Source organism: Canis lupus, chromosome 16 (assembly GCF_003254725.2).
Source record: "Canis lupus dingo isolate Sandy chromosome 16, ASM325472v2, whole genome shotgun sequence".
NCBI lineage: Eukaryota > Metazoa > Chordata > Mammalia > Carnivora > Canidae > Canis > Canis lupus.
In genome coordinates, this window is record NC_064258.1 from 6524003 (window position 1) to 6544878 (window position 20876).

Sequence of the window (20876 nt, forward strand, 5' to 3'; positions counted from 1 at the left end):
TCTACTTTTTTAAAGATTTATTTATTTATCTGCTTGAAAGAGAGAGAGCATGAGCAAGAGGAGGGGCAGAGGGAGAGGAAGAGAGAGAATCTTAAGCAGACTCTGTGCTGCAGAGTCCAGTGTAGGGCTTAATCTCATGACCCTGAGATCATGACCTGAGCTGAAACCAAGAGTTGAGAGCTTAACCAACTGAGTCATCCAGGCATCCATTGACGGGAAGGTCTAATCTATATCAGGTGACGGGAAGTTAAAAGAGCAAAAAGGATGATGAGGGCACCAAGAGTAGGGAAACCAAATGGAAAGCAGAAGAGTTTTGAATAGAGGATGGAGAATGAAGAAGAAAAGTCAAGGAGCATAGAAAGCCTGGCAGGGAATTCTGATTATCAACAGGGCTCAAAAGTAGGATTCCTAGTGAAAAATCAGCAAGGTTGTTATTACCTGCAATTCAACACTATGTCAATGTATGTGCACAGGATGTGATATCCAGGTGCAACCACACTGTATCTTCTGGATATATGTAAAACTTAATAATGGAAAAAACGAGATTCCACTTGATTCTGGCAAGAAAGTTCAAGGAGTCCTGGAATAACAGAAGAATTATATCCACAGGGAAGAATTTAAGGAAAGTTGGAGAAAGAGAAAATGTTGAAGTCCAGTAGAAGCTAAATACCAAGATTGAACAATTATGCTGGTTCAGTGGATACAGCATGCACATCTTGATCTCAGGATCATGAGTTTGAGCCCCATGTTGAGTATAGAGTTTACTTAAAAAAAAAAAAAAACAAAAACAAAAACCTATTCTTGTGATGAAATGGAGTAAGACATCCATAAATGACTTCTCAGTGACTATCCCCAATTCTCAGGGTAGAGCTGAGATCCCCTATAGTCTGATTGGGAAGTAGCAAGCATAGAGAAGCCTTCTCATAATCTCAACTTCACTCTGTACCATAGGTCTTCTTGTCATCGTGGTCTTAATAGCCGTCATGTCTATACATTTCCTCCTTAAAAATGTTATTAGACTTCCCTTTCATTGCATAGGCTTGAGAAAGTGTACTCTTCAGCTTAATCCTTGGTTATGCTTCTGATTTCTAACACAGGAGAAGATAAGGAGTGGGTGGGGCATTCTTTTCAAAAGCTGCAACCCTGGTCACATGTTTCTGCTTGTTGGGCTCCATCTACATAGTAATTAACCAAACAATAGAAGTCAGAAACTGGAAAACAGAATAACTTTAGCTGAATCTGAGGAAATCTAGGGAAAAAGAGTAAGCTTAGTTTAGCCTGAATCCAATTAGACTTGCCTCAGAGTTCAGGGGTTAAGCCTTTTGTGATTCCAGTCAGTCTCTCCCAACTTTCCAAGACTGAGGCTCTTCCTCTTTCAGCTCTCTCTGAGTCATCTTCTCCCTGATAATCTATGTCATTCTCTTTCCCCTTACTTGATTTTATTTTCCTTTCATTTCTTATCACTACCTTAAATTAAGTTATATATTTGGTTACTTATTATCTGTGACTTCATTAGATTGCTACCTCCATGCAGGGAGGAATTTGTCTTGTTCACTGCTCTATGTCGGGTACCCAAAATAGTACTTGGTAATGGCCAAGGTTTGATAACTCTTTGTTAAATGAAAAAAAAAAAAAAAAAAAATGCATCTGGTTGCCCTTTACTATGGTTTTGGAGAATCTTTTCTTATTTTTTGATTAATATGTCCTTTGATTTCAGATTTTAAAAAATACACATGCACACACAGTATATATCTCCAGTAAAACATGTTTTTGGCTTTTCTTGTGTTCATCTCAGCACATCTTTTGTGCGACGTCTTCTTCCTTTTCTCCTTTCTATGATGAATTCACCTAAAAAAGATACTCTCTGCTCTCAAACTATTTCTAACTGATCTATCCCAGTTTAGATAATGCATATCAGGATGTCAAAAATATTATTTAATGTTGTTCTTTTCTATTATATTTGAACATACAATCAACTACCTTGTGATCACTGAACTATGAATTGAGGCTAAAAGATGCCTCATTCTTCCTATGCCTAATGATAACCAACTTTATTTTGATTACATTTATGAGACTTATACTCTAAGAAAAACACAGATATCATTACTTTCCAGTTTTCCGTTTTTGCTTTTTATTATTTTTCATTAAAACACCTTAAAGATAGCGCAGACAAAACTGAATTGTTAGGTGGCAAGGGATGTTCTGTGATACTTGAAATCTTCATAGATGAGCAGATATATGAATTTGGCATTGTGAAAGGTTCACAATTAGGTATGTCAGCGTAGAACGTGCACAAGTTCTGGTGCTACAAAAGTCTAAAGTACACAAATCACAGATCACCTGTTCTCTGCAATTTGGAATTCAAACCCAGCTACCACTAACAAGGTGTATTTCCTAGAGTAAGGGCTTCCTCTGTACCATCAGCAGAGAAATGAAGACCCCAATAACAGCTACTCCCAGAGTTGTTGAAAAAATCAAATGATACAGTGCCTGTGAGATGCATGTGATAAAGATGTTATTGCTATGAGAGAAAGAGCAAGGGACAAGGGAAGAGGACTATGTAATTTCCTGAGTCCTTAGGCACTGGAGGTGATCCATGTCCTTGGTTTGGTGAAGAAGTCAGGGAAGCTGGTCTTGCTGATAAAGAGGTACACAATGGCTTTGGTATTCACAACAATGGGATCATAACTCTATTAAAGTGTTTCTTTGCCATATTTTTTAATTTTTTCATAAAATTTTTGTAATATGCAAAAATACAAATAGTATGAGTGTATGCATATGTATAATTACCATTTCATAATTGTAAACAGGTCCTTGATTTATCATTTTGGTTTCAGTTACTATCTTTCTCTAGTAATCATGGCCAGGATTCCTTCTTCAATGATTTCCTCTTCTCCCATAACCAACTCAGGACCGTACATTTAGATTTTGAGTCTCCTGCTATCCATGGGCAGACTAAGGCCCTGAGAGAAGATGCTCTGAAGATCATTCTTAGGTGGGAGAATGAACCTCTATATACTGATGTTGTGCCCAAGATTGTGAATCCAAGAAACCACCAAGGAGCCGACACCGATGCAAGCACACAAGGGTTTATTTACAAGCTCGAGCTTGGGTCCAAGTATACTCGACACAGCAGAGCAGGGACTTGGACCCTGAGGAGGTGGGTTTCAGCTTAGTTTTAAGGGCTGGTCTAGGGGACCTCCAGAAGGGGGGGAGGAATTTTTCAAGTTCTGTTTACATTCTGATATGGGGCTTTCAAGGGCATTGAGCTCTGTTCTTATTCTAATAGGGGCTTCCTGCCCTTGGCTTGGCCTCTGTTCTTATTCTAATATGGGGCTTTCTAGGACGTTAAACTGTAAGCTGTTTTCTTCCTGTAACTGAAGTAATGTTTAAATTTTAGCTCTTATTCACAGGGGCTTGGGACGCCTGTCCCTGTGCTAAGGCTAAACTTAAAGTGGAATGGCCTTAATTTTCTCGGCCTCCACACTGATACTCAGGTCCTGGAGATTTCTATTTTATTATAAAAGAAGTGTTTTTACTATGTCAGCCTCTCTCTGTTTGGGACTTGTTTTTCCCTCCAAGGTGACCAGCGATAAGGAGAATGCTTAGCTGACTGTTTTTGGTTCAGCACTGCCTGTGTCTAAAGCAACTGATGCCCAACTCCTTGCCCTCACTTGTTCTTCTCCTCACCCCAGAGCCCGGATCCCAGGGCTGCTGGGGCACACTGAGCTTTGTGCGGAGAGAGGAGAGAGTAAGAGAGAGTAGTCAGGGTCCCCCAGGAAGCCCCTGTGGCTGATCTGACTCATCCTTGGAGCTCACTATTCCTGAACTTGATTATGGTGCTGGGATGTGTCCAAGTCCCCAGTGGAGACAGTTGCCCCTTGGGAACCACTATCATGCTCCTAGTCAACCCTGCTGCAGCACACCATCAGTACTGAGAAGAACTGAAGGCTATTGGTTTCAGGTCTTCCACCAGTACCTAAAGAGCAGGAGGAAGGGGATACAAAGAGGGGCCTAGGTTGGATAGGGTGTTTCCATCCTGCATTGTGTTGTCTTTGTTTACTGTGGACTGCCTCAAAGATCCCAGGTTTGGAAACTGTGCCTGCAGGGAGTTTGAGAGAGACTTCTTGGTTCCATCAGCACATTACTCTTGCCTTGTTGTCTACTGGGTACCACCCACTCATCCTGAGTCCTGCATCTGAACCTGGGTGGTGGGATGAGACCTATCACTGGTAGTTCCCTACCTCCCTCTCAGTTTCTTTCATGCCTTCATAGCATTTGTCATGGTTTTTCATTTTATACTTATTTACTGACTGTTTTTCCAACTTGTCTGTAAGGCATGAACTGTTTTCGCTACTGTACTTTGAACACCCATGGTATATGGCACTGTTAATCATATTTTTCTGAATGAATGAGTGAATGGATAAATGATTTGAGTTGCCTGTGTCCTATTGCTCACTATGCTATTGCTGATTTAGGTACAGCAATGAATCTCTTGACAGGACTCCACTCCCTGTATTGATCCATTGTGTTATCTCTCTTGGGAAAGACCTAGGGGTCTTCTGTCCCACTTTACTCCTTCTGCTCTTCCCTAAGAGACCTAGGTTCAAGGAAATTTCTGTCTGGATTTCGTCTTGATGCATCTCTGTCTTCTTTTTGAGCCTTTAATTCTTGTTGCTCACTGCTCTGCTTGCCCCACTATGCTGTTTACTCTGTCATCTGCCCTTACAAAAGCCTGTGGATAAGGGGATACTCAGTTACTTTCTCTGCTTGCCTTTCTTTCCCATTCCTCACCTCTCCTCCTTCATTCACTTGAGAAGCTAGGCATATCTCAGAACACTGGTGACCAAACACTGCTACAAACAGTCATGGTGATGATACTGCTAACTCCAATGAATTCCCAATTATTAAAAACGAGAGCTATTCCAGGATGGGAAAGTTGTTTCAAAAGTCAAAAAGTGTAAGGATAATACAGTCAGAAGAATTGAGAGGGTTGATGTGGTTAGACAATAAGATGCATAACAAGGGGACTTTCAAATGAGTTCCAAGTCTCTAGAGGGCTATTATACAGAGACAGGTGAGCTCTCTGCTAGTTGACACTGTACGGTGATCTGAACAATAGAACCTACAGCACAAAGAATTTGGACTTGCCTTGGCCAGTCTACTTGTGATAGCTAAGGCTGCCTTTGGTCTGTTTTGATGGGGCACTGCATCATCTCCTGATAGGAGGAGATGAGTTTTTCTCCACCAGTGGGACACAGGACCCCTGGACCTTAGAGAGGTTGTCTGAGGCAAGGGAGGAAGCAGAATGCTCCAAGGGGTACTATGGAGGCTGCCCTGAGGAAAATCTGCTCTATGGAAGACCCAGATACAGTGGAAAGCTAGTTGGACATTCATGTTGAACTTTACCTGTTAATTTTTGTTTGTATTAACCAATCAGTTTTGATAAATCAAAACCTGGGATGTAAAATTATTCAATAAGTACATCAGGTTCTAAAACATACTCCTGTGGGCCTGTTCTGAGCTGTGGGCCAGATCACTGAGTTGGAATTCGAGTGGTAACCCAGAGTGTAGAAACAACATGAAGGGGATGAAAGTACATGATAGACATATAGGAGGGCACCAGACATGCAAGCTGAGGAGGGAGGCAAGATCTTGAATAGGAAGATAAAAGTCTAAGGTGAAATGTCTAATAGCCTGGAGAGAGTTTGGAGGAGGAAGGCAAAATGGGTTCAGTGGAGTGTGCAATAATGGGGGCTGTTCTGGAAATCCATTTGCAAAGAACATCAGCTAGCATGGGGTAGAGTAAAGCCTGCTGCACTGAATGGAGTATTCCTGACCACAAAGTCATCCCTGAATCAACTCTTTCACATCTGATTCTAGGACTTCAAGTGTTTTAGACTGTGGAACATCCAGATGCTATGTCACAGACGTCTGTCAGGTAAGAAATATACTGCTCTTCAGGTGATGGTGAATAAACCAGAATAGGCCCATGGGTTGAATTTATTATTCTTTTTCAGGCATTTATGACACCCACAGAATGTGATACATGTCAATATGGGGCCACATAGGGAGAGATCACAATCAGGGAAGTGGTAGTGGAGGAGCAGCAGCCTCCTAGGGACCTGACCTCCCCGCTTCTCCCCTCCCTTAAAAGAGAAGGAGGATTGAGGGCTGAACCTCTAACTGGTCCTGCAGTGTTAGAGATCCAGATTAGATCCTTTCTGCAAGAAAAGGGACACCCTCCCTGCCTCTTTCTCATGGCTGGTAATCAACAGCAGATCATGGAAATTTAGTCTTTAATACATTTCTTAATTTGCCATTTACTCAATACTTTCTCTATTTGCAGACCTACGCAATAGGCTTTGGATCCTCTGTCCAGAAATTGATATGGTGTTTGAGAATTTTGAAGATTCCGTATATTTGGCATTGCAGTCACTCTAAACAAATAGGTATTGGAGTTAGAAAATCCTGGAAAATCCATGTACATTTATAAATGGTATGACTCAGGATTGAGATCTTTAAACAGCCTGAGCCTCAGTTTTTATTACCTGTGATGTGGAGGCAGTCACTGTCTCACAGCTTTGTCTCAGCACAGAAACCAGTGCTTGGTGGCACTCAGTGCATGAGGTCTCCCCATTCACCACTCCATAACCACAAGGCTGTATCAAAACTGTTTTGACAACTGAAATTTCTTTTTTTTTTTTTTTAAGATTTTATTTATTTATTCATGAGAGACACAGAGAGAGGGGCAGAGACACAGGCAGAGGGAGAAGCAGGCTCCATGCAGGGAGCCCGACGTGGGACTCGATCCCCGGTCTCCATGATCACACCCCGGGCTGCAGGCGGCGCCAAACCGCTGCGCCACCAGGGCTGCCCGACAACTGAAATTTCTTTTCTAATTTTGTGTTGAACTAATTAGATAGCTAAACCTGATCTGAACTTACTAATGTGAGGCTATTTATAGCCTCTATCTGTTCCATTAAATGTAAATATTCATGTAATTTGCTACAGAAATAGTACTGTATTTGATTAGATGGTACTGCCCAGGCCCTCTGGGATTGGATTCTGAAACACACCTGGTTTCATCTTCCCTTTCTGATAAGAAATTTTCAGGTCATGATTGCCTCATTACTTTGTTAAAGCCCATAGGCACACAGACAAATAATCATTTAAAGAACACGTGTTTCCATTTGGCAAACTTTTCTTCTCAGGACTAGGAATGAAAACTTAATAGATATACTTATTCATTTGTTTAACATTTACTAAGTACTTACATTGTGTAGGATGTTGCTAGGTATTGTGAGGGCTATAAAGATGGAAAGAGAGCCCTGACACTAAAAAATAAATGTTTGAAATAAGGCTGGCATAAGAATAACTATAATGCAAGGCAGATATAGAACTTTCCCAGCTGGGAATTCCAGGAAAAATGAGTTCACATCTGAATGGGGAATGAAGCTTCTTAAAGGAGAGACATTTGAGACAGTCCCTGAGGAGGTAGGTAAGAATTTGTCAGGCAAAGAAGGCAGGACAAGGTATTCTATGCATAGAGAACAATAAGGAAAAGTTTATGAAAACATGGTGGAATTAACATTTGGAGAATGGAAGTGGTCCAGCCTGGTGATCGCCCAAGGTGTGTGGTATGAAAGTGGTGAGGGTAAGGCTGGAGGGGTAGGTGGGTAAAGCTGTGCAAGACTGTCATTGCTAGTGGGAGTATGTGCTTGATTTAGTAGACAAGAGAAGGAATAGATGTTACTGTTGGTTTTTAAAGTTGTTTTTTTTTTTTCTCATCACTGAAGAAATATGCATTTAAAGGAAAAGAATTCGGAAAACAAGATAAAGATATAGATATACATTGAACTGGCTATAACCCAAGATAGACACTGTTAATAATTTAAAATACATCCTTCTAGCCTTTTTCTGTATGGAGGTAGATGGCTAGCTAGTTTGATTAATCGATTTTGAGAGTAATGTATAAATGAAATCACATTGTCTCAGATTATTGAAAAAAGAGCCTGTGGACATAATATTTTAGAAACATAAACATAACAGTAGTGTATGTATAGGTTAAATATAGAGAAAACGACAAATAAAAAAGTCATTAAGAATGCTGTTGCAGGGGTGCCTGAGTGGGTCAGTAGATTAAGCTTCTGACCCTTGATTTCAGGCTAGGTCATGATCTCAGGGTTGTGAGATCAAGCTCCACATCAGGCTCTGTGTTGAGTGTGGAGCTTGCTTAAGATTGTCTCTCTCCCCTCTGTACCTCCTCCCTAAAAAAGAATGTGGTTACAATGATTAAGAGAAAACAAATTCTTGAACTTGGGGGCTATGGAAAAAAGAAAGAGGGCTGGGTTAAAAATATTTCTAAGGATGGTGGTTCAAGTGTTTTAGAAGAAGGAAGGGAAAACCCAGAGATCCCTTCCAGATGACAAGCCTGGATGACTGGGGGATTGGGGAACCACGACCATGATGTTGGCTTTGGGAGAGGGGAGGATTACATGTATATTTTTACACATGGTGAGTACATTGTGGTGGTCAGCAGGCAATCAGAGATGTGGGTTGAGAACAAGAATGCAGATTAGAGATTTATTTACATTTTCAAGATTGCTCTAGTTAGGGAAGAAGCGAGCTTTCTGGAGGAGAGAATAGATAAAAGAAGAACAAAAAAGACCAGGAGCCAGACAAGGAAAAGTCAGAACTGTTGGAGAACTTGGACTGGCTGGTCCTTGTAGTCAAGGGTGGAAGCAATTTCAAAAATGGGTTATTTGTAGCCTAAAATGTCACAGAGACCACAAAGAAGATGAGATTGAACACAAAAGATGAAGAGAAGTAATGGATGAGGTACCTAGCACAATTCTGGGCTCCTGGAAAGAACTCAGCTAACAGCAAGTATTATTAACGATGGAATGATCATTAAACATGGGAGCTAGAAAATGTTTACCAGACCCACCAAATATCTTATACAGAGTTGGAGCTTAACAAATGCACTGAATAGAATGATGAGCAATGGAATACAATAGAGAATGAATTAGAAGTGTTGATAATGTGGAAGTGTCCAACTCTTAGACCTGTCAGTCAGAACCTGCCAGTTCTTGCCCTTTGGGAATATACCAATTAGTACTCTTGGGGAGCCAGGCCAGCCATCAGGGAGCATAGTCAAGAAAGGGATTGATGGAACATTCCCACTAAGATTTCCTGGCTTCTCACAGGTAGAATAGAGAACTGGCATCGAGTGTAATGAGTAACTTCAGTATCGTCAGGGAATTTGTGCTGCTGGGATTTTCACATCTCCATGAGTTCCAGATCCTCCTCTTTGCATTCATCCTATTGATATATGTGCTGACTGTGCTGGGGAACCTGGCCATTATCACCCTCACATGCCTTGACACCCGCCTCCACTCACCCATGTACTTCTTCCTCTGCAACTTCTCCCTCATGGAGATGCTGGTCACCTCCACTGTGGTTCCTAGGATGCTGGCAGACCTACTATCTACTCATAAGACCATTTCCCTGGCCAAGTGCCTGACCCAGTCTTTCTTTTACTTCTCTTTGGGTTCCACCAACTTCTTGATTCTCACAGTCATGGCCTTTGATCGCTACGTGGCTATCTGCCGCCCTCTGCACTACCCAACCATCATGAATGGTCCAGTGTGTGTGAAGCTGGTGGCAGTCTGCTGGGTGGTTGGCTTTGTCTCCATCATCTCCCCCACCCTGCAGAAAACACAACTCTGGTTCTGCGGCCCTAATATCATCGACCATTACTTTTGTGACTCTGCCCCACTTCTCAAGCTTTCCTGCTCTGATACCCACCACATTGAGCGCATGGATTTCTTCTTATCTTTTCTCTTTGTGCTGGCCACCATGATGCTGATCATAGTGTCCTATTTCCTCATTGTGGCTGCAGTGCTGCGAATTCCCTCCTTCTCTGGGCGCCAGAAGGCCTTCTCCACCTGTGCCTCCCACCTCACTGTGGTGGTTCTGGGCTATGGCAGCACCATCTTCATCTATGTGAGGCCAGGCAAGGGCCACTCCACACACCTCAACAAGGTGGTAGCTCTGATGACTGCAGTGGTGACCCCTTTCCTCAATCCCTTCATCTTCACCTTCCGGAATGAGAAGTTCAAGGAGGTCATTGAAGATATGACCAAAAGACTCCGCTTCAGAGATGCAGCAGCTCACAGATGAGAAGACCCAGGACCAGTCAAGTCACAGGAGTAAGGACCCTCCACTGCAGGTGGGCATCCAGATGCCCACACTGGAGTGCCTCAGTTTCTCCCTGTTCTTTCACCCCCACAGAAGTCTGCTCACTCACTACAAAGAGCTAATGAGCTCACATTATCTGAATGTTTCAAAGGCAAGTATCTGTGAGCCTGAGAAAGGCAAGTATCTGTCAACCTGAGACAAGGAATAGATGATTTTGAAGGAGCTTTGGAGTGAAAACAGTATGGTAATATCAACTAAAGAGATCATCCAAATAAAACTCAGTCCAGGGCCTGGTACACAGTAAAAACTCAGTAAATGTTTCCATTATTGTAAAAATGTGCTATTAAAATCTCTCCTTCCCAGTCTGGCTGTTTAGTTTTGTTTATGTTCTTTTTTAAAAAAGATTTTATTTATTTATTCATGAGAGATAGAGAGAGAGAGAGACAGAGAGACAGAGAGAGAGAGGCAGACACAGGCAGAGGGAGAAGCAGGCTCCATGCAGGGAGCCCGATGTGGGACTTGATCCTGGGTCTCCAGGATCACACTCTGGGCTGAAGGCGGCACTAAACTGCTGAGCCACCCAGGTGCCCCTTTGTTTATGTTCTTTGTAACTTTTTGGGAGATATATTTCTTTCTCATGCTGGCTTCAGAATCTACAATAGGGTTATGAAAGTGGGAGGTTCTTTGAGAAGAGCCGAAAGGGCTGGGATCCCTCAAATAGAAGAAACTTTGGGCCTCCCATTGGGACCCCTTCTCTGGGATTGCTCCTGAAGTAGAAGCACTACTTACACACAAGCTGCCCACTTCTCCTGTCCAGCCCCTCAAAATCTCTTGCCTTTAAACAGAAATGACTCTTGGGGGCCACTTTCTCAGCCCCTTACACAGAGAGGTTATGAAAGCCCGAGGCCTAGACTCTCCTCATGCATTCAAGAAAGAAGGGAAAGCTAGATCATTGTTCCCAGACTGGCTGCCTTCCCCTTCACAAGCACTACTACCACTCTTCTCCTATAGAATCTTAAAGGATCCATTTCCCAGAGGAAGGGCCCTCTGAGGTTGGCTTTCCTGGAAGCAGCCTAGACAGGAGGTTACCGAGGGTCCTGGTGGTAAAGCAAAGACAGTAGAAGCCAGCTAATAAGGAAGAAACGGAGTGAGACTGGAGTTGTTGAGGGAAGGCTTTCCCTGGCAATCTAGGAATGGTTAGGAAGTCAGGGGGAGATGGTGGGAGTGGGAATAGCTCTAGTATCTGATTTCTTGTACCAGCTTGAATTTGGACTGGGCTGGGATTTGCAGAACAGGATGAAGAGTAAATGCAAACTTCTTACTTCTGAAGCTAGCTCTGCCCACAGGACATCTAGAGGAGAGGTCCTGGTCCTTATGTGCAGTGTGGATAGGCCACCCCATAGAGCCACAGCTGTGAAGAAAGGGATGGGGAGAGGGAAACATCCAGGGTGCACCACCCATGAGAATCTGGTTATGACCAGGGAGTTTGACCTCCAATTATGCCTTTTTTTTTTTTTTTTTTAAACTACCATTGGACACATTCTCATCTGTGGGCCTTTCCACAAAGGGGCAGATACTTTTAACTCCGCCAAAAGGCCGGCAGGGAAAACAGTTTTCATCCTGAGAACTTTCTCTCCTCCACCTCTCAAGGGACTAATTACTTACTCTCCTCACAAACTTTGTGAGAAACTAAAGAACTAAATGGGAAGCAATTATCTCCTTCTGATATGCAAACACTTTCCTTCAGCTTCTCCTTCTAAAATAATCAGCACATAAATCCACTCAGATTTTCCTCCTGAGAATCTCCTTCCTGCTGCTACTCTCATTTCTGCACATTCTCTTAAAAAATTAAAAATAATCAGCCGTCTGCAGCCATCTATTGCCTCTTTTTCATAGCGTTGTCTTAGCAATGAGATCTCTGGTCAGATTGGGAAGGCATAGTTAGCCCAGGCCTCACGGTAATCACCCCATCCCACGGCATCCCACAGGCATGACATTCTCCATAAACTTGCCTGTGGTCCCCAGCTCCGCCAAGTGTGATCCTTGGCATAGCTTTGACATTTCCAGGAGTACAGAATGTAGGATCTCGGGCCCCACCCTGGACCTGCTGCATCAGAATCTGCATTTTAACAGGACACCTGGGTGATTCACATTCACACTGATATTTGAGGAGTGCTGATGGTCTGTTGGTGGACATTTCAGCAGGAAATTGTATAAAAAAGCCCTTGGTCTACACTGCGAAGACCACTTGATGAGCCACCCTTCCTTGAGGACTTTCACCCCAGGGCCTATTTTTTGGAGATAGTAACCAGGATTTAGGCCCCAAGATTTTCATCCTTGTATGACTTTAAACTTCTGGAGAGACTTAGGCCAATGGTCCAGTCTCTGCTTTTCTGTTAGAATCCTGTGTGGACATAACCTGGAGATGTTTTGGTTCCATACATTTGTCTTAATGTGACAGGGACCCTCGGTGTGCACAATGTCAAATGAGACTCCTGAATAAGACATAATCCAGAAAATACTGATGGTAAGCTTTTCCATCTTCCTGGAAGGAATCTGAGGACACCAGTTCTAAGTCAAAGTGGATGTAGTTAAGTCTCCCCAGGTTTAGAATCATGATGTGATGAAATCATTGGCTTTTGGAAATGCAAGGGAGTGCACAGGCCACCCAGGCACACCTCCTCTGGGTGTAGGCATCCCCTCTGTAGCACACTTCTCAGGTCAGCAGGGAGGCCTGCTGGAAACAAGTCTAGGGATGGTGCACTCCCAGCTGTGAGGTGGCCCCTTTCTTTGCTGCGGTGGTCTGGAATTTTATTGCTTGTAGTTTTGAACATGAACTAAGTAAGTTCAAAAAGAGCTTAGAAAAAAAAGAGCTTAGGAAAAGTTCTGTTAAAGGATAATTCCATGACGTTTGCTTTCATAGGACTTGGCACGTATCTGACTCAAGGGAAGGAGAATGCAAGAGATGCTGGTTGAATGGAAAACAGGATCCAAGGGAACACCCAGAGGCGGAATGCTACAGTGATGCTCTGGAGCCCTCTTGAGAACTGACTGTTAAGTATCCAGGAATGTAACATAACATTATGAAAAATTAAATGGTAGAAACTTATAATCAAACAGATTATGTTAAAAAAATAAAAATTCAAAACTCCTAATTATTTCATTATATTTTACTTTTATCTATGCTACTGAAGTTGTTTGTGTCATGTTAGTACTTTGAAACTGGATTAGATGGGGGTGAAACTGACTCCAGGGCAATAGGCCAGTGCTGGACCACAGTAGATTCTCCAAGCAGAGATGCGGTTAAACGTTTACCAGCGGACCACTGGACCATTACCTCCTTTCTTCAGTATCAATGAAGCATTGTTGCAAGGAATAGATTTTACATTAAGAAATCGAAAGCTTAACGAATTGGTGAACTAGATTGATGTGAACATGGTTCTCTATAGACAACATCGAAATTTTTCTAACTTGGCCTTACAGGGTTTTACAACTTACCAAACTTCCAAAATTCTATGTATGCAGGGGCTTCACACTACCTACTGACCCCTGCAGGACCCAAGCCTGACTTTTATTTGAAAAGTGATTTAATTCCTTTATCTTCCCTCATCAAAACTTCCATACTCTTAATTTCTTGCTCCTTGTCCTGCCAAGTGGAAGAAATGAATCTGCATTTTGGCTTCCACTGGAATTTACATGTATGGCAACTGCTTCTTATGTTAGCCATTCGGAACCCGCTATTTCTAATAGTTGCTTACTAAAACACAGTATCTCTGGGGCTGAAATGTCAGACAAATGGAGGGTTCCTTGGGGTAGGGCAGGCATTGTCATGGAATCTTGCCACTGTTTCTACCTATATTTAAATCAGTTCTAGGTGTTACAAACAATCTTGTCCTCCTACCCCCCCTGCAATTATGTCCCATTGAAAGCTAATCCTGTGGAGTGGGAAGGCTGCTGCCTTCTATCAAATGAATTTACTGGAATTATGTAGACAAACAACGAAATCAATGTTTCCCATCTCCTGAGTAACATGGTATTAAAAGTGTCCCCCTGCTTTTTGAAAGTTTGCATTGCACCACTTCGCCTTAACAAAAGACCTACATTAGTGCCTGTTTTCACTAACCTAAAGAAACTGTAAGAGGATTTTCACTTCTACGAGAAAAGGTAAAAAGTGAAACTAGTTTTCAGCATTTGTTTTGCAGCAAGCTGCTGCAGGGGTAGTGCACACCCCAAGCAATGAGCGTGGCACCACCAAGCTCCTTGCCAGGAACCACACTTGGCAGCTCAGCATCAAGCTGCCAAAGATTTGAACTGAGTGAGCATCTGTGCTTTATCTCAATTTATTTTGTGCATCTGTTAGCAAGATGTGTCCTAAGATATCAGAAAAGCCTAAAAGATTATTTTTTGCATCTGGGAATGCTTAAAACATTTTCCATACAAATTAATGGTAATTGTTTCTTTGCTTTATGCCAGTTAAACTTAAGAAAGTTTTCATAGGAATGCTCTACATTTGGATAGCAAGCAAGTGGGGGTGGGGAGAACCTATGTAGCAAAGGAAGTGTGAATCTGCCAGGCAATTAACATTATGTATGGACTGAATAAAAATATTTCTTGCATGTACAAGCATGATTTGGTATCTTTCAAATGTTTGTGATACTATTATGATAAATGAAACACAAATCTTCAAAAGTGACACTGAAGCTATAGTTGCTTTCTGACAGTATGTTTCTTTTTTTCTTTTTAAAGATTTTATTTATCCATTCATGACAGACACAGAGAGAGAGAGAGAGGCAGAGACACAGGCAGAGGGAGAGGGAGAGAAGCAGGCTGCATACAGGAAGACTGATGTGGGACTCGATCCCGGGTCTCCAGGATCACAGCCTGGGCCGAAGGCAGGCGCCAAACTGCTGGGCCACTGGGGCTGCCCACTATGTTTCTTTCAAGTGATGGATATTAAACAAACAACTATTGTTATGAAGCAGTTACTAAAATTACTGCAATTACAAGTGTATACATTGGATGGGAACTGGATGGATTTACAGTGAATAAGAGGCTAGAGGAGTCTACATGGAATGGCTTCAGATCCTGGAGATTCCAACTTTTAGTTAATCCAACTTTGATCAGACTGGAAGAATTTCTGAAGATGGAGAGATGGAAAAGTTTGAAGAACCAGATTCTACTACTGTTAGTTCTGCCATGATTTTGATCAATTCTTTTTTTCCTCAACTAGATTTCCCCTATTCCTTAGTGACTCAGAACTACCCAGCTGCAGCCCAAGAATTAGCATTTCCCCTCTGGGCTCTCATGGCACTTGTTAAAAGTAAAAGAATCCTTTATCAAAATATGTTAAAATTCATTATGGTTTTTCTTCTGTCTCACAGATGGAGAAATCTTTGAAGTTAGAATTCACATTTCTTTGATCTTTAATGGCCAGTGGTAAGCAGAGTGTATTGTTCATGGTGAGTGATCAGTGAATCTTTATTTAACTGAATTATGATGAGGGTAAAATCAAGTAGAAAACACATATAAAGTGGTTTGGAAAGTGTGAATAATATGTATATGAATATGTATATATGAGTAAATTATTATCAGTAAAATTATTTTTACTTTTTTCATCCTCCTTCCATTTATTCTGCAAATATTTTCTCTTTGGGGGTGGTGAGCATAGGATAATTATAGAAAATAAATCAATCAGAGCAACAGCAGCAGCAAGTCAGAGGAAGGGACACCTTTTTTAGGGGAAAGACATTAGCCTGAGATGATACCGGAAATACACAATAAGAACCACGGGAGCCATGGCTCCAGCGCTAGACACTCTGTATCCACCACATAAGCCCACAATTCCCTGCCTTGTTTATTTCCACATAGTAGACTTGTAAAAATCTTGGCATTTTTGGTAAATTATAGTTTTTCTCTTAAAATAAGTGAAGCTAGGAGTACTCTCATCGTAGTTTTCTGGGAAATGTAGTTTGGTAAATTAAAGTGTATTTGCAGAGACAATTTGGCAGAATATATATATTTTTTAATATAAAAATATAAAATATATTTTTTAAGTAGGCTCCATGCCCAGAATGGAGCCTAACATGGGGCTTGGACTCACAACTCCAAGATCCAGATCTGAGCTGAGATTTTTTTTTTTTTTTTTTGGAATTTTTGAACAGAACTCTATTTAGAAGAATTGAAGCACATGATATGAGAAACCAGACATTTGGAGTAAGGTCAGAGCCCATTCAACAGAAATTCAGCATTGTTGGGGTCCCATTTTTTTTAATAATAAATTTATTTTTATTGGTGTTCAATTTGTCAACATACAGAATAACACCCAGTGCTCATCCCATCAAGTACCCACCTCAGTGCCCGTCACCCAGTCACCCCCACCCCCCGCCCACCTCCCCTTCCACCATCCCTAGTTCGTTTCCCAGAGTTAGGAGTCCTTCATGTTCTGTCTCCCTTTCTGATATTTCCCACTCATTTTTTCTCTTTTCCCCTTTATTCCCTTTCATTATTTTTTATATTCCCCAAATGAATGAGACCATAGAATGTTTGTCCTTCTTCGATTGTCTTATTTCACTCAGCATAATACCCTACAGTTCCATCCACGTCGAAGCAAATGGTGGGTATTTGTCGTTTCTAATGGCTGAGGAATATTCCATTGTATACATAGACCACATCTTTATTATCCATTCATCTTTTGAGGGACACCGAGGCTCCTTCCACAGTTTGGCTATTGTGGACATTGCTGCTAGAAACATCGGGGTGCAGGTGTCCCGGCGTTGAGCTGAGATTAAGAGTCAGACACTTAACAGACTGAGCCACATAGGTGCCCCCTGTCAGAATATTTTAATTTGGGGCCGTTTTAGAAAATCCAGATAAGTGAAAGCTAAGAAAAAAACCATGAGTTGGGCAGCCCGGGTGGCTCAGCAGTTTAGCGCCTCATTCAGCCCAGGGTGTGATCCTGAAGATCTGGGATCGAGTCTCACGTCGGGCTCCCTGCATGGAGCCTGCTTCTCCTTCTGCCTGTGTCTCTGCCTCTCTCTCTCTCTGTCTCTCATGAATAAATAAATAAAATCTTAACAAACAAAGCCATGAGTCTGGGGTCAAAGTAACAAAGAGGGCTTTTTTTTTTTTTTTTTTTTTTAGATTTATTTGAGGGAGGGGAAGAGAGAGAGATAGAGAGAGAAATATGTCAGTGGGGAAGGCCAGAAAGAAACTTGAAGCAGACTCCCTGCTAAGTGTGGAGCCCAAGGTAGGGCTCAATCTCATGAACCATGAGATTGTGACCTAAACTGAAACCTAAAGTCAGCTGCTCAACTGACTGAGATACCCGGGTGCCCCAACTGGAGGGCTTTTAAAATTGCAGATTATAGTTAGGAACGAAGGGCAGTGGAGCTGAGGTTTCATCCCAAAGCTTTCAGGAATTTAACACACACACACACACACACACACACACACACACCCCTGGGCTGGATAATATGTCTTGATCAGGGAATACTTCCTGCTGTTCTTCAATGGAAAACTCATGTATGTTCTGGTACTGAAAGTCTTACTTCTGGATCCCCAGGATCTGGGCTATTTTTAGAGTTCTTATAGCTGCCATTGGGTGTGGGGAGCACTTCCATGGTGGCCTGTGAGAGCCAGACACTGAGCACTGAAGATTCCCTGTAGTTATCACACAGAAGCACAGAGGAAACAACTTGAAGAGATTCAGCAGTGGTCTTCCCACCCAGCCTCGTGTTTTGCCTCCTATCCTCATAGACCTGCTGGACAGAAGTTGGCCAGTTTCCTCAGGCTCATCATAGTCCCTTGTGGAGGCCTTTAAGCCTCTGCATCTGCCCCTGTAGCACTGCCTTGACTGTCTCATTGCGGAAGGTAAGGATAAAGGGATTGAGAAAGGGAGTGAGGACCGATGTCACCAAGGCTACGGTCTTGTTGACTTCCACAGAATGTGTTTTGCCAAGCCTGACATAAAGGAAGATGGTGCTGCTGTAGCCAATGAAGACAAGGGTGAGATGTGACCCACATGTAGAGAAAGCCTTATGGCGGCCACTAGCAGACGGGATCCTCAGCACAGTGGTCACAATATAGCCATAGGAGATGAGGGTCACTAGGAAGGAACTGAGGACAAAGGCCAAGGCCATCACAAAGTCCCAGAATTCCAGCAGCCTGGTGTCTGAGCAGGACAGCTGTAGCAGAGGTGCATTGTCACAGAAGAAGTGGTTAATGATGTTGTTATGGCAATAATTGAGATAAGCCCGGGAGAGGACAGTGGGCACCATGGCCAGGAAAGGAGCTGCCCAGGCAACTCCTGCCAGCCGGACACACACAGCCCAGCTCATCAAAGTGCCATAGCGCAGTGGGTGGCAGATGGCCATAAAGCGGTCAAGGGCCATGTCTGACAGGATGAGGAAGGAGGTGGAACCCAGGGAAAAGTAGAAGTAGAACTGGACCATGCAGCCATTGAAGGAAATGACTTTGTGGGAAGTCAGCAGGTCTGAGAGCATCTTAGGCACTGCTGTCATGGTTACCAAGATCTCCAGCAGTGAAAAGTTACCCAGAAAGAAGTACATGGGCGTATGTAGGTGGGTGTTTGCTATGACCATGACTATGATGACTGTGTTTCCCACGAAGGCAAGAAGATAAAGCATGAGTAAGGGTCCATACAGCAGAACCTGAAGCTTGCCAAAAGAGGAGAAGCCCAAGAGGACAAATTCAGAAGGGTGGCTCAGATTTGCCATGATCCAGGAGCTGGGTCCCTGCATAGAAAGGAAACAAGAGACAGAGATAGTAAGACAGAGAGAAAGGGTGTCATTGACCATAAAACAAAGAGAGAACAGGGAGAGCAAGACAAAGTCAGTGGTTAGTAATAGAGAGATAGCTACATGGAAACATGAGAGAATCAGAGACTTAGGGGTCTTAAAACATGGAAAGCCATTAATAAGGAGAGAGACAGAGAAGAGTGGATTAAGAAAGACAATAAAGTGGTGGACATCAACATTTTAGGAGAAGGAAAGAAGGAAACAAAAGAAGAACACAGAATTAAAAGAGGAAGACCAAATGTGTGAGAAGGAGAAACAGAAAAAGATAAGGAGGGGAGGAAACATGGAAAGAGAGAATTCTTGTAAGTCACCCTGAAACCCTGGAGCATAGGTTGGTGCTGGAGGTGTCTGTGTCATGACTCAGAGACTATGCACCAAGATTCCTTTTGGAGGGTCTCCTCAAGTCTTTCTGGGCTGTCTCTCTATTGAAGAGCCTCATTCATTCACATTTCTCTAGCTATGATCATGAAATTAGTGGAAGGTCAGAGTTTTGAATTGATAAATTAGCTTTCTTGGGAGGAGGGCTCTAGTATGTGCTTGCCAAGATGAAGAGTTGAAAAGATACAACAGGGTCATGGAGATAAGCCTCAGAACCAGGTGACTATCTTACCAGTGACTAGAAAATCATTAGCATCTTGAGCAGCCCTGGTGGCTCAGCGGTTTAGCGCTGCCTTCAGCCCAGGCCCTGATCCTGGAGACCCGGGATCGAGTCCCATGTCGGGCTCCCTGTGTGGAGCCTGCTTCTCCCTCTGCCTGTGTCTCTGCCTCTCTCTCTCTCCTCTCTGTCTTTCGCATGAATAAATAAAAATAAAATCTTAAAAAAAAAAGAAAATCATTAGCATCCTACCTCATGGTGTCGCTTTGCTCCTGCAGCATCTCCCCTCCCCTCCTGACTCCATCATTCTTACATGGTGGTTTGGGGCACAAGCTATGAACCTGTGTTTGAATTCTGAGCTGAAACTTATGGGTGGAACATGAATCTGCTCTTTATAACATGTTCTCTGAACTTCAGTTTACTCAGCTATAAAATGAAGACCGATGATAGTACTGGCTTCGAGGGCTATTGCAAAGATTAAATGGGTGAACTACCTAGTAAGTGACTGGCACATACCAAGTGCTCCACAAACCACTGTTGTCATTGTTATTGTTATTGTATGACCTCACATTTTTCTGGTCCATCATCTCTCCACACTTCTTTAGGGCCAACATGTGGAGTGTGTAAATGTGTGTGTTTATGTGTATGTACATATTTCCACAACTTTAGGCTCCCTTAGAATTTAAGTTCAAGTTCGCTAAAAGGATGCTTTAAAAAACTTCTGATTAAGTTTATTTAATAAACACTATATGCAAACTGTCAGAAGTGGAAAGAGCAAAGCTGTGTATAGTTATATTCTGGCCCTACAAAAGTTTCGCCTGATGCTATGACTTGGCCACTAGCAATGACATTCCAATTTAAAGAAGAGGCTTTGTCCCTCCGTTAGCTTCCACCCATTCTACTGATAAAGCCTAACAGTAGGTCTACAATGTATATCCAGCACTGATAAATTCAGACCCCATCTTATGCCTGTGCTGCACAGGAGCACATATGCAAGCCACTCACTTTAGCCTCTAAGTGTCTTACTGAGCTGCTCACATTAAGAAATTCATGTCTAGGGATTTCTGTCTAATCAGGTCACTCCACCTAACTGGTTCACCGAGGTATGTGGCTCGCTGCTCTTGGGTACTGTTTTACAGTTGGCAGGAGTGGAAAGGGACTTCTGTACAGTTGGAATGGCACTGCTAGGTGAGTGGCTCTACAAGCTACAATATCTCCAACCCTATGCTAATTTCCTAAATTAAAGGCTTACCCTGTGTCAC

The 20876-nt window shown here is 42.6% G+C and overlaps 3 protein-coding genes across 46 annotated transcripts in view; 2 read left to right on the forward strand and 1 right to left on the reverse strand.

Moving 5' to 3' along the window:
- The window catches only part of KEL (Kell metallo-endopeptidase (Kell blood group)), a 311760-nt gene that overhangs the window by 210483 nt on the left and 80401 nt on the right, over positions 1–20876 (forward strand). For 34 of the 44 annotated variants that reach the window (XR_007402597.1, XR_007402598.1, XM_049094736.1 and 31 more), the window contains 5 exons: positions 2912–3160; positions 5884–5941; positions 6350–6452; positions 13127–13256; positions 14950–15662. The gene's annotated coding sequence lies outside the window, so the exon portion shown is untranslated. The remainder of the gene's footprint in view (positions 1–2911; positions 3161–5883; positions 5942–6349; positions 6453–13126; positions 13257–14949; positions 15663–20876) is intronic. The other 10 variants (XM_049094740.1, XM_049094734.1, XM_049094757.1 and 7 more) reach the window with 6 other exon arrangements.
- On the forward strand, positions 6944–10614 carry LOC112650893 (olfactory receptor 6V1-like). The gene has a single exon (XM_049094782.1). The coding sequence runs from the start codon at positions 9238–9240 to the stop codon at positions 10183–10185; it is 948 nt and encodes a 315-aa protein (XP_048950739.1). The 5' UTR covers positions 6944–9237; the 3' UTR covers positions 10186–10614.
- On the reverse strand, positions 17399–19166 carry LOC112650896 (olfactory receptor 6V1). The gene has a single exon (XM_025433811.3). The coding sequence runs from the start codon at positions 19017–19019 to the stop codon at positions 17997–17999; it is 1023 nt and encodes a 340-aa protein (XP_025289596.3). The 5' UTR covers positions 19020–19166; the 3' UTR covers positions 17399–17996.